The 20,773-nt window shown below is 32.1% G+C and overlaps 4 protein-coding genes across 8 annotated transcripts; 1 reads left to right on the plus strand and 3 right to left on the minus strand.

Moving 5' to 3' along the window:
- Positions 1 to 483: 483 nt before the first annotated feature.
- On the plus strand, positions 484 to 3,680 carry LOC111039183 (12 kDa FK506-binding protein). Its single transcript, XM_022322533.1, has 4 exons — positions 484 to 656; positions 908 to 955; positions 1,304 to 1,416; positions 3,210 to 3,680. The coding sequence occupies exons 1-4, from the start codon at positions 620 to 622 to the stop codon at positions 3,336 to 3,338; spliced, it is 327 nt and encodes a 108-aa protein (XP_022178225.1). The 5' UTR covers positions 484 to 619; the 3' UTR covers positions 3,339 to 3,680.
- Positions 3,681 to 7,645: 3,965 nt separating this feature from the next.
- On the minus strand, positions 7,646 to 9,161 carry LOC111039177. The gene is made up of 2 exons (XM_022322523.1): positions 9,087 to 9,161; positions 7,646 to 8,232 (listed from the first exon to the last, which is right to left on the minus strand). Exon 2 carries the CDS (start codon positions 8,177 to 8,179, stop codon positions 7,646 to 7,648), a length of 534 nt encoding a protein of 177 aa, XP_022178215.1. The 5' UTR covers positions 8,180 to 8,232; positions 9,087 to 9,161.
- Positions 8,192 to 9,317, minus strand: LOC111039178 (KRAB-A domain-containing protein 2-like; the record flags this gene model as incomplete). The annotated part of the gene is made up of 1 exon (XM_022322524.1): positions 8,192 to 9,317. A coding segment is annotated over exon 1 (948 nt), but the record flags the coding sequence as incomplete, so codon positions are not given.
- Positions 9,318 to 10,254: 937 nt separating this feature from the next.
- LOC111039185 (centrosomal protein of 104 kDa) lies at positions 10,255 to 20,129 on the minus strand. 5 transcript variants are annotated; one of them, XM_022322549.1, is made up of 17 exons: positions 19,624 to 20,129; positions 18,768 to 18,838; positions 16,687 to 16,851; positions 16,201 to 16,427; positions 15,966 to 16,134; positions 15,691 to 15,902; positions 14,941 to 15,185; positions 14,732 to 14,860; positions 14,497 to 14,629; positions 14,098 to 14,330; positions 13,747 to 13,884; positions 13,412 to 13,543; positions 13,112 to 13,325; positions 12,425 to 12,621; positions 11,757 to 11,899; positions 11,559 to 11,660; positions 10,738 to 10,874 (listed from the first exon to the last, which is right to left on the minus strand). In XM_022322549.1, the coding sequence occupies exons 2-17, from the start codon at positions 18,808 to 18,810 to the stop codon at positions 10,738 to 10,740; spliced, it is 2,619 nt and encodes an 872-aa protein (XP_022178241.1). In that variant the 5' UTR covers positions 18,811 to 18,838; positions 19,624 to 20,129. The 5 variants fall into 5 exon arrangements, with proteins under 5 accessions (XP_022178243.1, XP_022178241.1, XP_022178240.1 ...); XM_022322548.1 differs by having other exon boundaries at positions 18,768 to 18,862; XM_022322550.1 differs by having other exon boundaries at positions 19,541 to 20,129.
- Positions 20,130 to 20,773: the final 644 nt, after the last annotated feature.

Consider the following 20,773-nt stretch of genomic DNA (forward strand, 5'->3'; position numbering starts at 1 on the left):
CAAAAAAAATTAAAAATGTTGAGAGCTTATAAGACTAAAGAGTGCCTATAGTACCTGATAATACTTTGGTACCTACCCCTATAATAACTATTAATAAGGCCTGATGGACTGACTAAGCCACCAAGGTCCAAGACATATCTTAGTACTTATATGAGGTTTGATTGTACGAATGTATGATTGCTCGTACAAACTACAAAGTCTAAAATATAATATAAATTACCCTCCATCATTATTCATTATAATTATTACATAGTATTAAAATAATTAACATTGTAATAAACATTTATACGCCAGATGGACGGTGGCTCGATGGTCGGCGGGTCGTGAATAAATCAAATAACAGTGCATACAATTCCATTCCGTTCAGGAGCGATGGCAACACTGTAGTTTACATCGAATGTGTGATCTTTCCACTACCGCCAACAACTCGGTAATCGGTATATAACTTCAAACTTGGGGAACGTCTTCGCCAATGGCTTTGGACGCTTTGGTACCACCTCTCCCTCCACTCCCTTAGTCATCTCTCTGATCACTTCTTCGTTCTCGTCGCGGATAACTCGTGTGCGCCATAATTAATTTCGCTTTATTCGAAAATCCCAAACACTAATCCAAACTAACGATGGGCGTTGATGTAACATTCCTGGCCGAAGGAGACGGTAAGTCAACTCATGTCATGTGATGGCGTCGTTCGTTCGGCTGACGGCTGCTGCCAAGAGCGACCGGCCGGCGTCTGCGTCTCACACGTACTTCAAATTTCGCGTTTACGGTGTCTGAAGGCACAACCACGTCGTCACAGAGACATTGTTAACTGTTATTGAAAGACGCAGACGAGTGGCGGCCGTGTGTCTCCTGTCAGACAATCACACAGCTCTGTTACTGATCCGTTTGTTTTGTGTTTGTTTCACAGGTGCCACTTTCCCGAAACGAGGCCAGACCGTCACCGTGCACTACACAGGTAACGTTCAATCAAAATCGTGTAAACTACTTGTCTACTGGACACTGTCTAGTTTCTGGCAATGCCGCCCAAATTCTCACTAATATATGTTCGACTGCCCCTGTATCGCTGTATTTCTCCTAACCCCAGAAGTTGAGAAAATATATTGCATACATCTCGGATACTTTACACTGTGTTATGAAAAACCAAGAGACTTGCATGAGCACCTATCTGTTACTGATTCTGGTCCACTACACGAGATAAGCAATTGTGATCTCTTCATGCAATCATAGATTCAATAATATTTACATACCTAATTACCTTTTAGTTAGTAGCTTCTTAATCTTTAATCATAATTATCGATAATAGGTACATTAACTGATGGCAAGAAATTTGACTCGTCACGCGACCGTAATAAGCCTTTCAAGTTCAAGATTGGAAAAGGAGAAGTTATCAAAGGTTGGGATGAAGGAGTTGCCCAGGTAAGAAAATATCAAATTAAAAATTTTATATTTATATAAATATTTAAATAAAAAACTTCAAATATTTGAAGACGAATAATAACTAACCTCTTATCACCGTATTGATGACTTATCTAAATATGTTTATTCTCTTCTTTAAGAGTTGTTCTGGTGGTAAAAATCAACCTTACAAACATGCTTTGAAAGTACCATTTTCCTCAGCTCTTATTAATCCTAGAAACATGATTTTTCATCAAAATTAACTTGAAAAGTTCTTCTAGATGACTGCTAGAGATTTTCGATTTTTTGTTCAAACCTATTATATTGGCATTTTAAATTTTTAAAAATTGTTCAATTTTTAACAAAACATATAAAATAGATGATAAAAGATATCAAAAATCTGGTCTGCAATTATCTAGGAGAACTTTTCAAGATAATTTTGGTGTTATTTCTACGACTAACAAGAGCTGAGGAAAATGGGAAGTACAGAAAAATGTTATGGTAAGAAAAATTACAAATTTACAGCTGTCATGTGCTGCTCTGCTGATAGCAGCTGCAGCTTTCTAAATGGTGTTCATACCACCTCCATCCCTTGCACTACTGTAACCATACTTTAACAGCATCTCTTCAAAAGTAAAAAATTCCAAATGATTTTTCTAACCCAAAATTAATTGTAACTCTAAAAAAAATTATCGCAGGTACCTGAAATTCAAATTTTTACAACAAAGCCATAATGATATTCCTATTTTGTTGTAATTCAAAAACAAATAGTGTTAGATACTTGATATCTTTTCAAAACATTTTGACTTGTCAATAAAATGTTATTCATTGGGTTAAAATGCTTGAAAAATATTAAAACGGCATATGCACAATTTGTATAAGCATTAAAACCTCAATTTTTAACAAAATGTACAAATTATTTTGTGCTTAAAAATTTATAAAATGTTCAACTTTTATAGCTAAGGATTTGAAAATTTGAAACAAGATTCCGCGTAAGTAAATAATTCTGTAACCAATAAATCTAAAAATTATATATTTTTTATTAATAATAATTTTAAATCATTGAATCCAAATAAACCCACCCGTTACAGCAATCTATTTAGATACTTATTTTGCAGGTTAGGGTTACCACTTGCTCACGTTTCATTTGTTTTTTTTTTTTTAATATTACCTGTTAAAAATTATTTGCTTTGTCAAAAGTTGAAACACTTAAAATGTAATACAAAGTTCCTCACAAGTCACAAGTTTTTAGAAGTGTAATTAAAAAAAAAAGTTGAGCATAAATCCAAATCAAATAATAACATAGGTAGATCAAAATATTTCATATGAATTAGAACTATTTAAGACTTTATACTAATATGCTTATAGGAGACCACACAAAATGTATTTAATCGTAATGAAATTAATATTTTACATGTACCTATTTCAAAAAGTAATTGGGTTAGAACTATAAATCAAATTATGGTATATAATAGTTTGTATGCTTTATTTATTGGTTTATACTTTTAAGCAAACATGCGCTTTAATGAATAAATAGGTTGTGACTAATGACCTATAAGAGCCCTATAGCGCACTAGTATGTAGGAAATACAAGGGCAACAATTTATGCAGTGGTCAACTTCATTGGAACAATAACAGAACCATGTTCTGAACGACCGTAATAATAATTTACCTGTCCAGCGATTACTATGTGCAGGCCTCATCGTTTAGATGATGGGCATGGTTACGGCCTGCCGCGTACAACGCTAACTCTTGAGTGTTGCATATTTTTCACTTTTTACCAGAATGGCCTCCTAATTATTTTCTTTTTCTAGATGAGTATTGGTTCTCGTGCTAAGCTGACATGTTCTCCAGATTATGCCTATGGAGCCCTGGGACATCCTGGTGTCATTCCGCCAAATGCTACTTTGATTTTTGATGTTGAACTAATCAAATGCGAATAAAAATGTACACAACACATGCTATTATAACTACTTAAATACTAAAATAAAAAAATGCACCTTCAAGACTGACCAATATGTTTTTCCCATCAAACAACTTCATTGCTAAATACTATCATGAATTAGTGTTAGAAAAATATTGTCTTAACAGATTTACTATAGTTACTTGATTGCCAAAATTATCTATAAGTGGTTTCTTACTATCAAGAATTATCAATATGAATAATCTATTACCTTATAAAATATTGTTGCAATGCAATAAATATGTATCTTTTTTTCTTTTTTAATCAAACAGAATTATAATTGGAAACAACGAATAATAAACAAAATGTCTATAATTATATATATATTTTTGATGTTTTTTGTCCACAATTGTTGAAAATCAATCCAAAAATTAATGAGAACTCAACTACTTGGTCATTGTCAAGTAATTATAGAAATATGTTGTAACACATGTGTCGTATACGCCACGCAAAGGATTGACTTATACAACAGATATCTTTCGGTTTCCGATTCTCTAACCGTCAAACAAGTAAATTATCGATACCTGCTGTATGAACTATATTTAAATTATTCTTTTGGTGACCACGATGACGAGTACTGCACAAAAGATAATTAAACTAGGTCCAAACAGGTTTTACACAATACTACTCTAAAGTTACTTTACTCTCTAACAACTGACCACGATAACGAGTACTGGATGTTTGAGAGTGAGATGTCTTTAACCTAGGCAAAGTCTTACTCTTTCTCGACTGACCACGATAACGAGTACTGGATGTTTGAGAGTGAGATGTCTTTAACCTAGGCAAAGTCTTACTCTTTCTCGACTGACCACGATAACGAGTACTGGACGAGAAAGTAAGTATTACAGTGTCTTAATATCCTTTTCAAAAGTGTTTTCCACCGCCAACGCCTCTTTACACTCAAGATAAAATATTCTAAAATAGTCGTAAATAAAACAGTAACACTTGGTTAAAGGAATTAAATATAATATATTAAAGAATATCAAAAACAAATAATAAAAAGAAACGTCAAAAAAAACTGCTTGTTAGCCTCGACAATGAGTGATCCAAAAACTGAACAGCCCCGCTCCCGTCGCAGACGTAGCCTTATGTAGTGGTAGCAATTTTGCTGATTCGGCTTTATTCAATTTTGCATCATTGTTTTAATTTTTTATAATTTTGTTATGTATATGTACAACACATGGCACCATTAAACCATTAATATTAACCATATTATAAACCATTAGTATTAAATAGTGTTTTCAAGAAAAAAGGTTGAATGTATGTAATATAACATCTTCGGTTATCATAAAAATTAATTATGATTATGAGTTATTAAAAGTTGGATGTAAACATTTTTCAATAAAATTCAACATAACTCTGGAATTATAAAAAAAAAAGGTCCTGTAGTTTTTATTATGTATATTATATTTTAAAACAATGTAGTAGTTATTTTTTAATTTATTGAACAACACTAAAAAAAAGATAAAGTAGGGTTACCATATTAGGTCATCGTATACATAATATTATATAGTACTGAAACTTCTATTATTTATATTGACATTTTGTTTTTTTAGTAAAAGAAAAAAATTATTGTTTTTACAAAGTTTAGGATAATCGAGTAGATCACATGATTGAATGACGTATTTTAAAACTTGATGGATTGACGACAAAAATTATTGACGAATATGTTTATTGTGTTCACTGTTCCCACACTAAATATTTATTATCCTCATCGCCGATTAATTATTTTGTCAGTTACTCACTCCGATTTTGTAATATATCGCTTAATGATATAAGTAATACATAAAGTAAACGTAAAATATAGTATGTTAGTAGGTAACACATAAGCTTATTAAATTCACGATATTTACTGTTAAGTCATGAATCGATAATCATGTCATGATTTTACCTACATTTACATAGAGATAGAGTAACCTGGACAATAGAAATTACCAATGTTTAACACCTGTTTAATTTTCTAAAATATAACAATCGTTAAAAATTTAAAATATTGTACCTATTTAAGTAAGTTGGCAAGCATATAGTTGGTCGTATAACTATATATTACACGCCAATCCAACGCCTCTTTTCCTTAGAAAGCCTCACCGATCGTCGTCATTCAGCTAACCTGACATTTCTATCCAATCTTCTTTCATCTAAAATTGATAGTCCTGAATTACTATCCCGTGTCTCATTTAAGGTCCCCTCTCGCTGTACACGATCATCTGTTCCATAAGTTCCATTTCATATACCTTTCTCTTCCTCAAACTACTATCTTAACTCACCGATCATCCGTCTTATGCGCATTGCCAACACTGACCCTTCATTCTCTCTCTGATATTGAGCCACGTTTCCATAAACTATTAAAACTATTATTATTATACTATTATATTCATGTATGTATTAAAGGGTTCGTCCCGTATTGTAAAATAAAATAATGAATTCATAATTTTGATGAATTTTGTCATAATTATATCTTCAAATACCTACTCGTAAAAAACTATTGTGACTGTATTTACGATATTATTAATTGGTAGGTGTGTAATAGACTTATATTCAATTTTCAAGATTTTTACCCCCCAAAAGAATTGTATGCTACATAAATCAAAAAAAAGTTATAAATAGGAAGCACAATAAGTCAAAATATTTCGAAAATGATTTCATCTCTAGTAAATGCTATTATGAATTTTGGTGAAATTGTCAAGTCTACTGTTATTAGTGTTATTAATTTTTGAGTTACAACAATAACCAATATTGGTATTGAGTAAAAATACCCTTATTTCATCAATGTTTTTGTTATTTCCGGTTATTTTGAATTAACTCTTGACTCCCTATGTAGGTAGGTACCAACTAGATCCAATTTGTTACTAAAAACGGCAAAACGAATCTCAAGGTTGAAAATAGAAGAATTTTCACTGCTCCAAAAGGTATTGACAGACCCAAAATAAAAACAATACATTCAACGCTCTTCTCAGAATCTGATTTGAAAGGAATGTGTTAATTATTTATGGATTGAAAATTCAAATCGAAACTGAATACAATGAATTAACTACCATTTGCAAATGAATGAATTTGATAAATTATTATCGAGGATTATTATATGATAATACGTAGGTAGGTACCTATATAATAATTTTAGGAACTATATAATTGACGTAGGTAGCCAGGTAGGTAAATGTAATATATCAATTAAAAAATAATAGGTAGTTATTAGTTATATCATATAATTATAACGCGTATACGTATGTACGATGTATCATAAACAATTGTAGAGACTTAGCGGATCAATGAATGTACATAGGTATTGGGGTAAGTCTAATTGCCAAAACTGAATGACAGAATGGACGAATTACATGGTAGTGCCAACGATAAAATTCATTCCCCTTTCGTTCATTCACCAATTATCGCTTTCTGACGAGTTAATTACCGTAGGTCAGTCAACTTACTGGTTAAATAAATAAGTAGCTATCGTGGTAACCGCACTTGAAGATGGTAGTGTAATACTGTATATTATGTTGCCTATGTAATTATTAAAAGGGTAATATATGAAGTACCTAATATTATTATTAAGTAGTATTATTCAATTGTCGTACATTGTTGAAACTTTGAATTTCAATAATACATTAGTCCATAGTACCTATACTTGTCTGAGGTTGAGCCTTGATTTTTAAAACTTTTTAGTCGAGCCGTTTTACAATGGCATATACAATATGCGTAGAGCAGAGGTTCCCAAACTTTTACGACCACGGCAACCTTAAAAAATTATTTGTGTTTCGCAGAACCCTAATGTCTAATCCAACTCAACTACAATTTTTGTAAATTAAAAAAGGAAAATCAATTCCTTAAACTCTCAAGTCCAAATAATATTTTAGTGATACTGTTAATGACTTTTCATTATTAAACTTAGTTTAAAAAAAAATTTCAATCAAACATTTTTTAAACAACAAACATTAAATAAACATAATTTTCTCAATAATCTCATACATCTAACGGAACCCTTGACATTGTCCCACGGAACCCTAAGGTTCCGCGGAACACACTTTGGGAAACGCTGGCGTAGAGAATAAATTGTTTATATCCGTCATGGACATCTAACGTCTAAGGATTTTTAACAAAACGTCTATGGAAATAGAACATTTCTTTGAGGGCTGCGTAAAGTATATATGTTAGCGGCAATGTGTATAATATATTTAATATATAAAATGCCTAGGAATTCTATATAATACCTGGTGGTTTTTAAAAAAGTGTATAGTAAATTTTTTTTTACACACATTTCCTAAATATTTTGTATAATAACTAGACATTTCATAAAATGACAAACAACAAATTGGCAATCTGTAGAATAGTGATATAANATCTAGTTTTCATGTTTATAGCCTGTAATTCCAAATTACAATGTGCTTCTCTTCGCTGGTTTTCGGTTTTTTTAGTTCTGATACAAAGCTTACATAACAAGTCTTTCTCCACAGATATTGTGCCACTCGCATGGATTTTGCTATCACATGTTAGACATTGAACCATATTTTTATCGTTTTCTTCTGAGCACACCAAATAATTCCCCTTATTTATACTATTATCAACTGTACAAATATCTTCGTTAATCGTAATTATAATATCTTCGTCATTGCAGGTAGCAATATTTTCGTCGTCCTTAGAATTTACCGTATTTATATTATTATCAACTGTACAAATATCTTCGTCATTGGTAATATTATTTTCGTCATCTTGATTAGTTGGGCCAATGGAATATTGATCTACCAAATTAAGAAGGCTCTCTTCATCATCTAAATCTTTTAAAATATATGGTGGTAGAAATGATGTATCTAAACCAACTTTCATTTTACAACCAAAAAGTGCTTCGTAAGGTGACCTATTTATACCTTTATGATAAGCTCGATTTTTCATCAGTTGAATAAATCTTAGACCTTCACTCCACTTTGAAGTGTTATTGTCCCTCATCCATGTCATCAACATATTTTGAATGTCCTGGTTTGCCCGTTCGACACTTCCCTGACTTTGGGAATGTCGAGGTTTTCCATGAACGATTTTTAAATTGGGCCAATAATTTTTTAAGTTAGAAACAATTTGATTGGAAAATTCACGACCGTTGTCGGATTGTAATATAGAAGGTGCTCCAAGTAAAGTGAAAATATCAATTAAATTATAAGCCACTTCTTCTGCAGTTTTTGTCTTTAATGGTTTTATGACGACAAATTTAGTTAAATGGTCCTGATATACCATTATAAATTTAAAAAGTTTATCAGCATTTGATTGAAAATCGATCAAATCAACTTGACAGCGACTATTAAATTCACTAGAAATAATGGGTTTCACTACTAATCCTTTTCTAATTTTTTTGTGTTTTAATTGACACAGTTCGCATAATGACAAATAAAGATCTACTTCGAAGCGCGTAATATTTTTAAACTTACTATTAAGCTCATACAACATTCTGTCTCGTCCTCCATGTCCTAACGATTGGTGAGCATCATGTAACACATCAAAAACGTCACTTTCCTTTATATAATATAAAATATTGTTATCATTATTTTTAACAGGATAAATTAATTTGCTATTATTATTAACGACCAAAATATCATATTTTTTATGTAACCAATAGTCACGCGGCTCTTTTTTTTTTGTTTTCGATTTAGCACTATCTACATCTTTAATTAATTGATAATATCGCTCATCAGTTAAAAACACACTACTCGTATTTTTCAAGTCACAATGACGCTTCAATAACTCGGCGTTAAAACGAACTTTCATTTCGCGCACTCGACTCTCCACGCACGACATTTTGTCAAAGACTGAAATGTAAATGAAAAAATAGTATAAGAGTACCTATATGACTACGGTGACAAAATTATCGCGTTATCTGTCGGCAGTCGGAATTCTACTTTATAGATTACAGATTACAGATTACTAATGGATTTATATATTGTCAAATATCAATAGGTACTGATTATATGGATTTAATATATAACCTATACATTGTTTGGCATTTCATATAATGCTTAGGTAATTTAAACAAATTTATAGATTGCCGACTGTATTTGGTGTTATATAGAATTCCTAGACATTATATAAAATACCAATATTATACACATTGCCGCTAACATATATTTTGTATGAAAAAAAATAAATATACACGGTACACTAGACACCTGTTTCCCCGGACATTGCATAAATTCATTCAACAATGAATCCATTAAAAATGTTAAAGATGTACCTATCACATTATCTACCTAATCAGAATTGAGTCTTGACAGTATAAATTAAGTTTAGTAAAACTATACTTTGATTAAGTACTTATATATGATACTCATGTGTGGTTTTAAATTAATCCGCTGGTGTTGATGTTGGTGTTGAAATAAATATTTTTTAGCACCACCTTCCACCTAATCGTCCACATTACTCGATCATTTACCCCAATTGCCATAACATCGAAAAACCAATATTGATTACACTCAGAAAATATAATACACAATAGTTATCAAATTATATAATACGTATAGATTAGAGGGGCTGGTCCGATTTTTCTAATTCTTTTTTTTCTTTTATTGTCTGTTCTTATGGAAGAAAAAAATAATAAAGTTGCTCCGAAAATTAGTTATTAATTAAAATGAACGTGTTTAAAAATCAGATTCGATTCTAACTTAATACAATTTGTATATTATTTTTGTAGCAACTAGAAGCTTGAATCTTGGTAGGGAGTTGAATGAGAGTATTATAAATTATAATGAAACTTGTTGAGTTTTGACTCACTCGGACACTTTTTCCACGCTTAGGCCGCTATATTGCCTATGTTTAGTACAATTCTACATTCAGCAGTTCAGCAAATAATAGACAGTACTTTAGTCTAGCTAGATACAATACATTATTTTTAATTTTAAAAAAACAATCTAAATACGTTCATAACTCAATAAGATGTATTTGATGTCTGGAATACGAGATACTTATCTTTATTTTTCTAGTGGAAACTTGTGATGTAAGGAGACAACTGAATTATTGAATTTGATTTTTAATCATAATAAATATACAGTACAAAGAAAAAACATTGTATGACGCATAACACATTAAGCACAATATGTAACAAGTATTACACTGTATAAATGTATTAATAACATTGGTAATTTAATAAATTTGTAAAATACAAAAATAAATTCGCTATAACATTCAGTTATGCAGTTTACTCAATAATAAAAACTAAATGCTTGAATAATAAATCAGTCATTTTCTAAGAGTAATATTATTGGCAAAGATTGTGAAGACGGTTAAATTTTAGGTTTTGGCAATAAAGTAATTGAACATTAATTTAATAAAAATGATATTATGTCTGCCCTAAAGCGACTCATAAATACGCATGTATTCATTTAAATGCGTTCGATTCTAATTTAGTGACGTTTAAGGTAATTTTTTCGTGGATGAATGTCACACGCTGACGGGCCGACTAGATGTTTATACCAATCTTGATGGTCGCTTCCTATTTCCTCCAGACACAACGGGCAAATATTACTGACGGTATTTCTTTCTAAAATCAGATATTTAATATTCATTAATTCATTTATTTTAGGTAATACATAATATTAAGGTTCATCATTCAAGCAAAACTTGTTATAGTCACCTATTATTTTTCAATTATTTGATTTTTTTATTAACATTCGTTAAATTTACTATATCTACCTATTACAGCATTACACATGCGTATTAGGTAACTATAAATATCTGAATTACAATATGTAAGTATAATAGTAGTTGAAATTACAATTGCATCTCAAATACCTATATGAATAACTATTTCAATGTTTGGTCAAAATAGGTAATTTAGTATTGTGTAAAGTTTGTTAGTTAACTTTGTTACTAAGAAATTAGTAAAGCTATATCACTATTTAAAAATTTTAAAGTTATTAGTTGATGTAAAATAAAATCAAAATAGGTTGGTGCCAATAAGGAACCTATAGAAGATAGAAAACTATATAGGTACACTGCTATGTATGGTGTACAACAATATTCTTTGTCCATGTGAAAATCACTATATATGTTGTACCGAATGGTAAACTCAGGCGGTAATCAGTCTGCTTTATAATATTTTATTTGATAAAGTTGCTTAAACATATAATACCTTGAGATATTAAATTTAAATTTTAAGTATAATATATAGGAATAGCCAATAGGACACTCGGATAGGGTAGGTATTATTTTATGTTGTACTGACTTGTGCACGTAGGTCCTGAAATGTGGTGTTCTAGAAATTCGATCTCGATCACCTCTAAACACTGATCGCATACTCTATACTTGTCTTTGAAATCGCATTCTTCTGAAAAAAGACAAATAACAGGGTATTATAAGATTGGTTGTCTAATAAATAAATTCGTTATGTGAAAAGTTAGTAATGGGTAATAGTAATAGTTACTCATTAAGTGATGTCGAAGTGCCATAATCTCAATAACTTCGGAACAGTGTTCGCAGCGCATCAACAACGGACAATATTTCCAATAATGTATATTCAATTCTTCTTCGGAGAATACAGATTCGTCTTTGCAAAATGTACAGCGGCTGAACAGTGATAATAATAAAAGTAAATAGTATTAAATTTGACCACATAACAGTATCGTATTTATTATGTTATATTTTATTTTCCAAAAAAATATTCTAAGGATAGCGTCTTGTAAACATTCATAGGCCACTAAATCATAAAATATGTGAAGTAGCAGGTAATCGTAGCCGTTTGGCACTATCTAAGGTCTAACGTATATAATTCCTATAGTAGCCGGATAGGTAATATTACTAATAGTGACAACTGACAAGAACACCACAAAGGTGCTAATAGGTGACACAATTTTTTTTTTTAATGTCTTCAGAATAATCTTGGTATTTTTTTTTTTAAGTCAAGCGCAGCGGCTTCGCCGGTTACTAGAAGTAAATAGGTAAAATATTCAAACAGGAATGCAAAAGAAAATATTTCGACCATCATATTATAATCGGTGCATCATTATAATTTTGAGGTAGGTAATTATTCGTTAATTTTATATTTTAATATTTTTTTAGATTATTGTTAAGCATAAGTAATTTAATACTCACTTTAATTTCAACGCATTGATATTGTTTTGGCCATTCTCGTAAACATCGGCCACGCTGGCTGATGTACTGGAACTTAATTTGCTCTGGACTATGTTATTATGGGTACTTTCGTTATTGTGATAAGTCGACGTATTCTCACTAGTCGATCGCACTAGTTTGCATTGTATTTGACCAACTGTGTCTATTTCGCCTAGTCTCTAAACAAAATGTATTGGTAATTGGTATATTATAATTTAAAGATATGAGTTTAATCTTAGTGTTTTTATGCTGTTTTTTAATATGTTTTTTATTTATGTCCTTTTTTATGGAAAAACCTTTCTGTGACAGTAAAAACTAACAATAATGCTCCAGAAGTTTCAAGCAACACATCGACAGGGAATAAATTGTACTATTTGTACTTTGTAAGTACTTGAGAACAGGTAACTGGGGAAATTTCTTTCCACTCTTAACAAAAACTTGTAAGTTTTGAGCAAACCGTCAACGGTTTATATTTTTTTTTTTTTCATGTGAATATGGATGATAACGGTAGCGTTCAAATTGATTTTCATTCATTTTTCAAAATATCGTTATATATGACGTTAAATATTGTCGAAATATTTAAAATCTATTACTTACTATAATAACTATGGTTTGTTAAACATCTGAAATTGTAAACTGTACCAATATACATATTCAGTAGGTACTCACTTCTTGGTCGATGCGTTCAAACTCTTGCATTAGCTGCCTGTACATGATGTTTCGCCTGGTAATCTCGTCGTCTGGAGGCAGTTGTTTTCGCACGAACCTAGGGTTAACCTTGTAAACGTGTACTAAAATCCGTTCGGCAGCTTTTCGTACAGCTTCAGTTGGATGGTGAATGGCCGACATACCAAATTCACATAAAATACGACAGGTCATCCCGCTAGAAAAATGTATGAATACAAAGAATAGGAAGATCAATAATTACTTACAATTATTAATTTATCATATCATAAACTTGAAGCAAACCTATTTTTGTCGGACGACACGCCTTGGCTGACGATCAGTTGTTCGACCATTTCCAAGCGGCTGAGTATCAGTCTAGGATGTATGTTGCCGGTAAGCAAACGAGTCAAATGAGTCGGTATGATATTTAGTTTTCTAAAAATAAAAAATAATTACATACAAATTACAAGGTACGTATTACATATAATATGTATGTATTATAATGCAACATGCAAGTATTTCAGTAATTAATATGGGTATATATGACAATTAGACTTCAATAACTCGAATAAGTTTTTATATGAAGGCGTAAGTGCCTTACCAATAAGTACGTATACAATACATCAATATCATTTCACCTTATGTCGGGCACTTCAGCTACACTCAATATGGTGTGAGTCGCTATGGTGTTAATACGTGGCGTCGTGTCTCCTGCTTTCGCCAACAATTCAGGAAGTAGGGTTTCTAGACTCCTTGAAGCTTCGCCCGTCGAAACTCTATATATAAGTAGATACATAGAGTATGTACAAAATACGCAATTTTACGATTTACAATAAATTTTAATATAATATACTCATTATATATGTAACTATGTAAGGCGCAGAACTCCGTTATTGCGAATTGTGTGTTCATAATATATAGGTATATCGTACATAAACATATTAAACAGAGACGATTTGGCCGAGGTATACATGACAACGACCACTTACCTCCCGGGAATAAATTCCGAAAACAGAAACCTTATGATTTCTGCGGACAGATTGTAGACGGCAAACACTTTGTCCCTAAGAGTCCGGTGCAACAGCTGGACGGCCGCCCGGGTCATTTTGTTCGGCGAGTGTCGAACTTCAACTCCGTCGAACATAAAACTCTTCATCGAACTTTCCATCAGTTTCAACCCTTCAACTTTGTCCGAATATTGTTTCGAAAAAAAATGTTTCACCTGGAACCGTCGAATATATCTTATACTACGCACGCGCATCAGGTCAGAACATCAGATAATATATATGATATATATCTTATATTGAAATAAATAATAGTGTGCATATTGTATAGTATATTATTTAATTATTATAAACTATAAATTATTATTATGTGCATCCACGTACTATCGTGAGTCCAAATACGGCGATCGGAATAGAAGCCTGTTTCTTGTCTCTGTCACTTAGCTTTGACGTTCCAACACCGCTTGTCGACGTCGACGTCGACGTCGACGAGTCAAGATTATTTTGCGTTTGGCAACTGGAAAATAAAAATCGAGTACATATGTGAACAATTAACTAAATCTTTAAAATTAAACGTGTGGGTATACATGTAATTCGTGTATACACAGAAAACACGTACAATCTTTGGGCTGGAATAGCTTGTTCGTCATACGCATCGTAGCTGTTCTTACTGGATTTTGGACGGATTGGCTTAGGTCTTTTTAATGAGATTGCTTTCGTGACAATGGTATGCTGTAGCTTTGGTGATCTAAAAAAAAATAAAACCATCAACATCCGTAAGAATTCTTTTTCCCAAAATGAGTTTAATGAGTTTACTGTTTCTCGAACCTTTCCCTAGAATTATTTTCAGGATAGTGAAGTGGCGATACTGGACTATGGTAAATGTCTGGTTCGTCAGCCACTTCGGTTTCGATAATTTTTTCTGGTGCGATTTCTTGTTGACAGGGCTTGGCCGGAACTTGTTTTGGTGAATCAATCGGAGACAATGAAGCTACGTACTTAATGGCATCGTCAACTGATCCTGGAGTCTTGTCAACGAGATCTTCAGGTTCCTCGTCATTTACTTCTGAAGGCTATTAAAAACGCAGATTTCAGACTGGTGGTATAATATTATTATTTGTTCAAAATATAATAATTTCAATTTGCTCTTATAACTTAACAATGATTTGATTTGTAAGGTAGGTACATAATATTATGCAGTTTATACTTTACAGTATATAATATATATGCTGTATCAGCGTATAGCTATATATAATATAATTAAAACACGAAAAAAAGTACAATATTTCACCGATTGACGTTTCAATTGAAAGTTTATATCGATTATTAAATTGTATATAATAATACATACTATATGTATTATGTATATACTATATTATTATAGTAATATTAAAAATATAATAAGTTCATGTTTGATTTTCAACTCGATTAATCAATTATAATTTATAAATAAGGTTAATATTCCTATAGTACTATATGTTAAATTAAAAGGGTTTTATATTTTGTTTTAATTAATTGTTATGTGTAAGTGTAATTTCATATTAGTTGCAACAATTGTATCGTACCCTACGGACTCACCCCATTTTTTTCCAAAAGGTCGTCTACCCGATTTTCAATCATCACTTGTGCACGATATTCTTCCATTTGGGTTTTTTTCTTCTTTGCTTTACCGTAGTCTTCGTTTTGTATAGCCTGGGTTTTTGACAGTTCTAATTTCCCTAGCTTTTCTCCAGCAGACCTTAACTCCGTCATCGCTCCTTTTAATTTTCTCGCATACTCAAATCGTTCATCTACGGAAAGACCATATTTTAATTATTATAATTCGTGACATACGTTTTAAAAATAAAATTTACCTCGAACAGCTATAATCTTTCTGTTTTCTAGCATTCGAATGATTTGTGCAATGTGTTTGTCCACGTACATCTCGAAAGCCAAGTCATCACATATTGAACTATGATGGGCGATGCCTCCTTGATCTGTATGTTGTTTTTCCCCAGTCACTTGTATACCTATCAAGCTCACCTGCAATAAACAAAAACACATGTAATATAATATATTTAAAAATAAATATTAGTATAAAAGACTAACTTGATTAAAACGATTTAAGGAATTTTTATGGTTTTCGTACAAAATCAACTTGACATAACTAGTCGCACTAGCCAACGGTAGTGTAATAGTCTTAAGTTCTCTGCTCTTCACCGAACCACCATCATTATCGTTAAGTGTAATATAACCTAAATATTCGTAATTTTGAGTTGATAAGTTATCCGTTTCCACGCATTCTTCTGGCCCAATCCATATTTCAATTTTATTGGCTTTGAACAATAAGAAAAATAAATAATTTATATATACATATACATACCACGCATGTACAAAATATTAGTATAAGTATTTAAAATTTACATCTTACTCATTGCATTTAAATAATTGTTTGAAAAACCCATTAGTAAATATTAAACACTAAATTGTATCTCGATGTTCAGCAGTAAATGCCATACTTCAAAACGGTTTGGTTTGTTTCTTATGATTACCTTCGTAATGTCGAATTAATTGCATATTTCATTGTATACTTACGAATTAAATATTGATGAGCAAGTATCTGGATTTGCTGGATCACGGTGGTTTCGTAGAGTTTGAGTATTAATTGCTGTGGATATTCGCAGTTTTTGGAAGACCTCCATCCCTTGACCGTCGGACCATGATTGTTGAGTTCAGAGCTTTGATAACTTGCATCTTCGCCTAAGTGTATATTTTAAATGTGATTTACAAGTACGAATAAATAACTAATAAGTGACTCTGATTGGGGTCATTAGACAGTGTAGTATTGAATATTCTATTTGTATATTATATTTATTATCTATATTATTGTCAATTTTATAAAGTATGATAGGTGCCTACTGGCTATCCTAATAAACTATCTACTTATTTTAGTTAGGTATACTGTTACATCACTCAGTGTAATATAGTGATATACATAAGTACATAACATATTATTATATTAATAGATATAGATGATATGTTATTATAATACGTTAAGGATGTAATGTTATTGCTAGCTGATTCATGTACCTGAACTTAATAACTTGGTTTAATACATGGTTAGTTTCTGATAAGGAAATCTCTCTCATGCCATTTTTAAATAATATAAATGTTTATATATAATTTCTATATGTTTATACATATATAGAATTGTGTGCACCTACACATATTATCCGTGTAGTTTATAAAAACATTATGGATATTCACACATTTTAAGAGATTTTAGTTTGCAAAAATAAGAAAAAGTAAACATGTAAGACATCAATCATCAGCATGCGTAATTTATTTGATTACTATTAAAAATCTATAAACTTTAATAGATACCTACATTATAGTTTAAGATACCTACTATAGTATATATGAAGATGTTGAGTGATTCACAAAATATAATACCTACTTATTGACAATCGTTGTATGTTGTATAGATAGATTCATAACAATTAAAAATATAATGTACTATTATTATATTACCTAATACCTATGCAACTGAAACTAGTGAAATTTATACTAGTGATTTTTCATAGCAGTGTAGCATAGTAGAGGTTTATCTAAACTATACATAATACAGAAGTACCGTAGTGTATTGAAACAAAACACGTGGCAAAATTGTAATCAGTGGGAGAGGGATAAACGATGGCATTGCATCCTTCCACTTTTTATAATTCACATTTTCCATCCCTCCACTTATTTTGCACGACTGTTTAAACGATATATGAGAACTATATAAATTATGAAAGGCCACTTCGACCAGTGGTTGTAATGGTGACACAACAGTAGAACATTTAACTCTTAAAGTCGTCAACAATCGATAAACATAATATAGATATTAAATAAGGTGGTTAAGTACGAAACACGAGTACAAGTACAAGTACAGTATGCAGTGTCGGCCTGGTACCTTAAGGGCCCCGGATGCATTTCTTCAGAAGGGCCCCCAAAAAATGTTTTTTCATAAAATTATTAAAAATGTACTTATAAGTAGTGTAAAATATTATAAATTTTTAAAGGTACCATATACCTATAAAATTAAGCATCCATTAAGATTAAGTTAAGATTTAAGTTAGATTAATAATTTATTATTCTAAAAAATTTTTTACATATTGCATAATATAAATAATACCTTCTCACATGAACTTAATATTTTTTTTAATGTGATTCAAATTCAAAATTAATTGTGCATTTGATTTTCTTTGTATCAGTAATTTTTTTAGTTCACTAGATGAGTTAGCAATCGTATCAATCAACTCATCTGAGTCAATCAAAATATCCTTTTCAATGGACATTAGCATTAATGGTACATTGGTTATTCCGTCTGGAGGTCGAAAACTATCTACTATTTATGATAACAATAATCACTCACACAGATAACAAAAGTTATCACATAAATACATAATAATATTATTAATAATAATATTCATTATCCAATATTTATATTTCTGAGTACGATCGGGGGTGGGGGCCCCCCAACACAAATACGGCCGAGGGTCCCGGACGCGTTTGCGGCCCAGCGGCCATGGCCAGACCGACACTGACAGTATGAGTATAATCATCGATTACAGTGTCAAAATGCAAAAGTAGATTAATAACTTCTATAATATTAGCTAGGCAACATAACTTACTTGTCTTGTAAACAACGACAAACTCCACTTTTCCAGCTGACATTATTTACGTCGGATTGAACGTGGTTAAACTGAAAAATACGTTTCACCGTTACCTAAAAGGCATATAATTAAAATAATACAAATTTCCTCTAACTTGATTTTAATTTTACTTGATTTATAATGTTGCTTAAAATAAATAGGTACAATATTGTACAACAATGTATTTAATTAATCTCATGCATATTCATTAGAAGAGAAAGATATCTATAAGATGATTAAGTTACCAACTTTTAATCTCAACAGTTTTCCATCAAAATTGTAAAATCAATTTTATTTAATTTACCCAAGTGGTCGACTACTACTACCAGTACTAGTACTTATTAATAACTATGTATACTTTCAAATGACACTATTCGTAAGTAAGTCGACTTTAGCTTCGTGTAATAGTCGTGTAAGGTAAATAAATATAAAATTGTTTTGTAATGAATACTTATTTTTTCTTACATTGGCTGTAGGTATACTTTGAATTAAAAATATTACATCTAAGTATTCAAATATTCTAGTTTGAAAATTTATTTTACTATTATCTATGTATATAGGTGCAATTTTTATTGTATAGTAATTGCAGTATTTCCTGGATCAATATTTTTTTTTTAATTAAACTATTGAAGTTAAATATAGTTTGTTATTTACCATATAGGTTCAATTAAATACATGAAAAGAAATACTTCTCTTAAGATTATACAATTATAAAATAATACATTATTTGTTTAAAATATAGTAAAACTCACTGTGATAAAAGTACAGTGTAACTAGTACAAGACGTGTACAGGTATCCGATAGTAATTCATTACTAATAGACGTTTCGTTTTACCTGCACGAATGAGCGATTTTTACTGTTGTTGGCGGTGCCGAATTTTCTTCTGACGTATTTGAACCGTTCCGACCGTTCGGAACTATTAAACATCACGTCGACGGAGTTTTTTTTTATTTCGTTTCCTTTTAATTTATCGTTTTTGCTTCTCTCTTCCTCTCTGTCACAACCACTACCGCCTACGACGCGTGTACACACACACACACACACACACACATATTATTATGCCGATTGCCGACGATTCCTGGATAAAAATCAATCGATCGAAATCCGTTGCAGCCGCGGTCGTCGTCGCGCCGTCATCGACGGACGTCTGCACGCGATCCCATAACAACAAAGTTTTCCAACTTCAACGGCGGGCTGGCGGGCGGGCGGGGATCGGACGCCGCCGTGTCGTGATATTTTGTTTGGGCGAGCGTTTCCGTCACCCCATAGGTTGATACAACAATGACATGACGTACGAAAAAACGCGACTTTCGTCTTTCCGCGTTTCGATCGCGCGCGCTCTCCGGACGGAACGCCGGTGCGCACGCGCACGCCGCAGCGACCGACGACGCGTATACCTACACACGATTCGAAAGCCGCGCGCAATCGATAGAACAACAGCGACGACCCGCGCGCGCGCGCGCGCGCATCTGCCCCGAGATCTGTGGCTGGGTACCGCCGAACGCGACGTGTATACAGTGTGCATCAAAAGTCACCATTTCACCCCGAGTCCTGCAGAGTAACGAGCGTGTCCAGTCTGCGAGACCGCGACGCGCATGGATGCGATTAAATGCGGTTTTCAACAGCGAAATTCCATGTGTGCAGGCAAATATGCCGGTTTAACCGCGGCATGCCCGTGCACATTTCTCACGGATTATGATGTCATCAGTTAGTGATGAGGCACTGCAAGTCGCGAAAACCGCATTTAGACTTTGCACTGATCGCGGTTAGCGTCACGGCGATAATTATTTGGGCTACGCGGTGATGCGGGACTTGGTGACTTTTGGGGACATGCTGTATATCAGTGGTTTTCAACCTTTTTTGGATCGCGACCCCCCATTTTATATTTTTTTTTTTGTACCGCGACCAACTTCAAAAAAAAAATGTTGTTTTATTCATCTTTTTTTTAATAAAATGGAAAAATCATTTCATCTTTTATTTTTGG

This window comes from Myzus persicae, unplaced genomic scaffold, assembly GCF_001856785.1.
Source record: "Myzus persicae strain clone G006 unplaced genomic scaffold, MPER_G0061.0, whole genome shotgun sequence".
Taxonomy (NCBI): Eukaryota; Metazoa; Arthropoda; class Insecta; order Hemiptera; family Aphididae; genus Myzus; species Myzus persicae.

What these genes read in the sequence shown, in the direction of transcription:
- LOC111039183 (XM_022322533.1), top strand. Translation starts at nt 620, where the DNA reads ATGGGCGTTGATGTAACATTCCTGGCCGAAGGAGACG. An exon ending in ATTCCTGGCCGAAGGAGACG is followed by an intron (nt 657 to 907) that starts GTAAGTCAACTC and finishes TTTGTTTCACAG; the next exon opens with GTGCCACTTTCCCGAAACGA. An exon ending in GGGATGAAGGAGTTGCCCAG is followed by an intron (nt 1,417 to 3,209) that starts GTAAGAAAATAT and finishes TTCTTTTTCTAG; the next exon opens with ATGAGTATTGGTTCTCGTGC.
- LOC111039185 (XM_022322551.1), bottom strand. Translation starts at nt 18,810, where the DNA reads ATGTCAGCTGGAAAAGTGGAGTTTGTCGTTGTTTACAAGACAA. An exon ending in ACCTTTTGGAAAAAAATGGG is followed by an intron (nt 15,186 to 15,690) that starts GTGAGTCCGTAG and finishes CGTTTTTAATAG; the next exon opens with CCTTCAGAAGTAAATGACGA. An exon ending in ACTTCGACATCACTTAATGA is followed by an intron (nt 11,661 to 11,756) that starts GTAACTATTACT and finishes GTCTTTTTTCAG; the next exon opens with AAGAATGCGATTTCAAAGAC.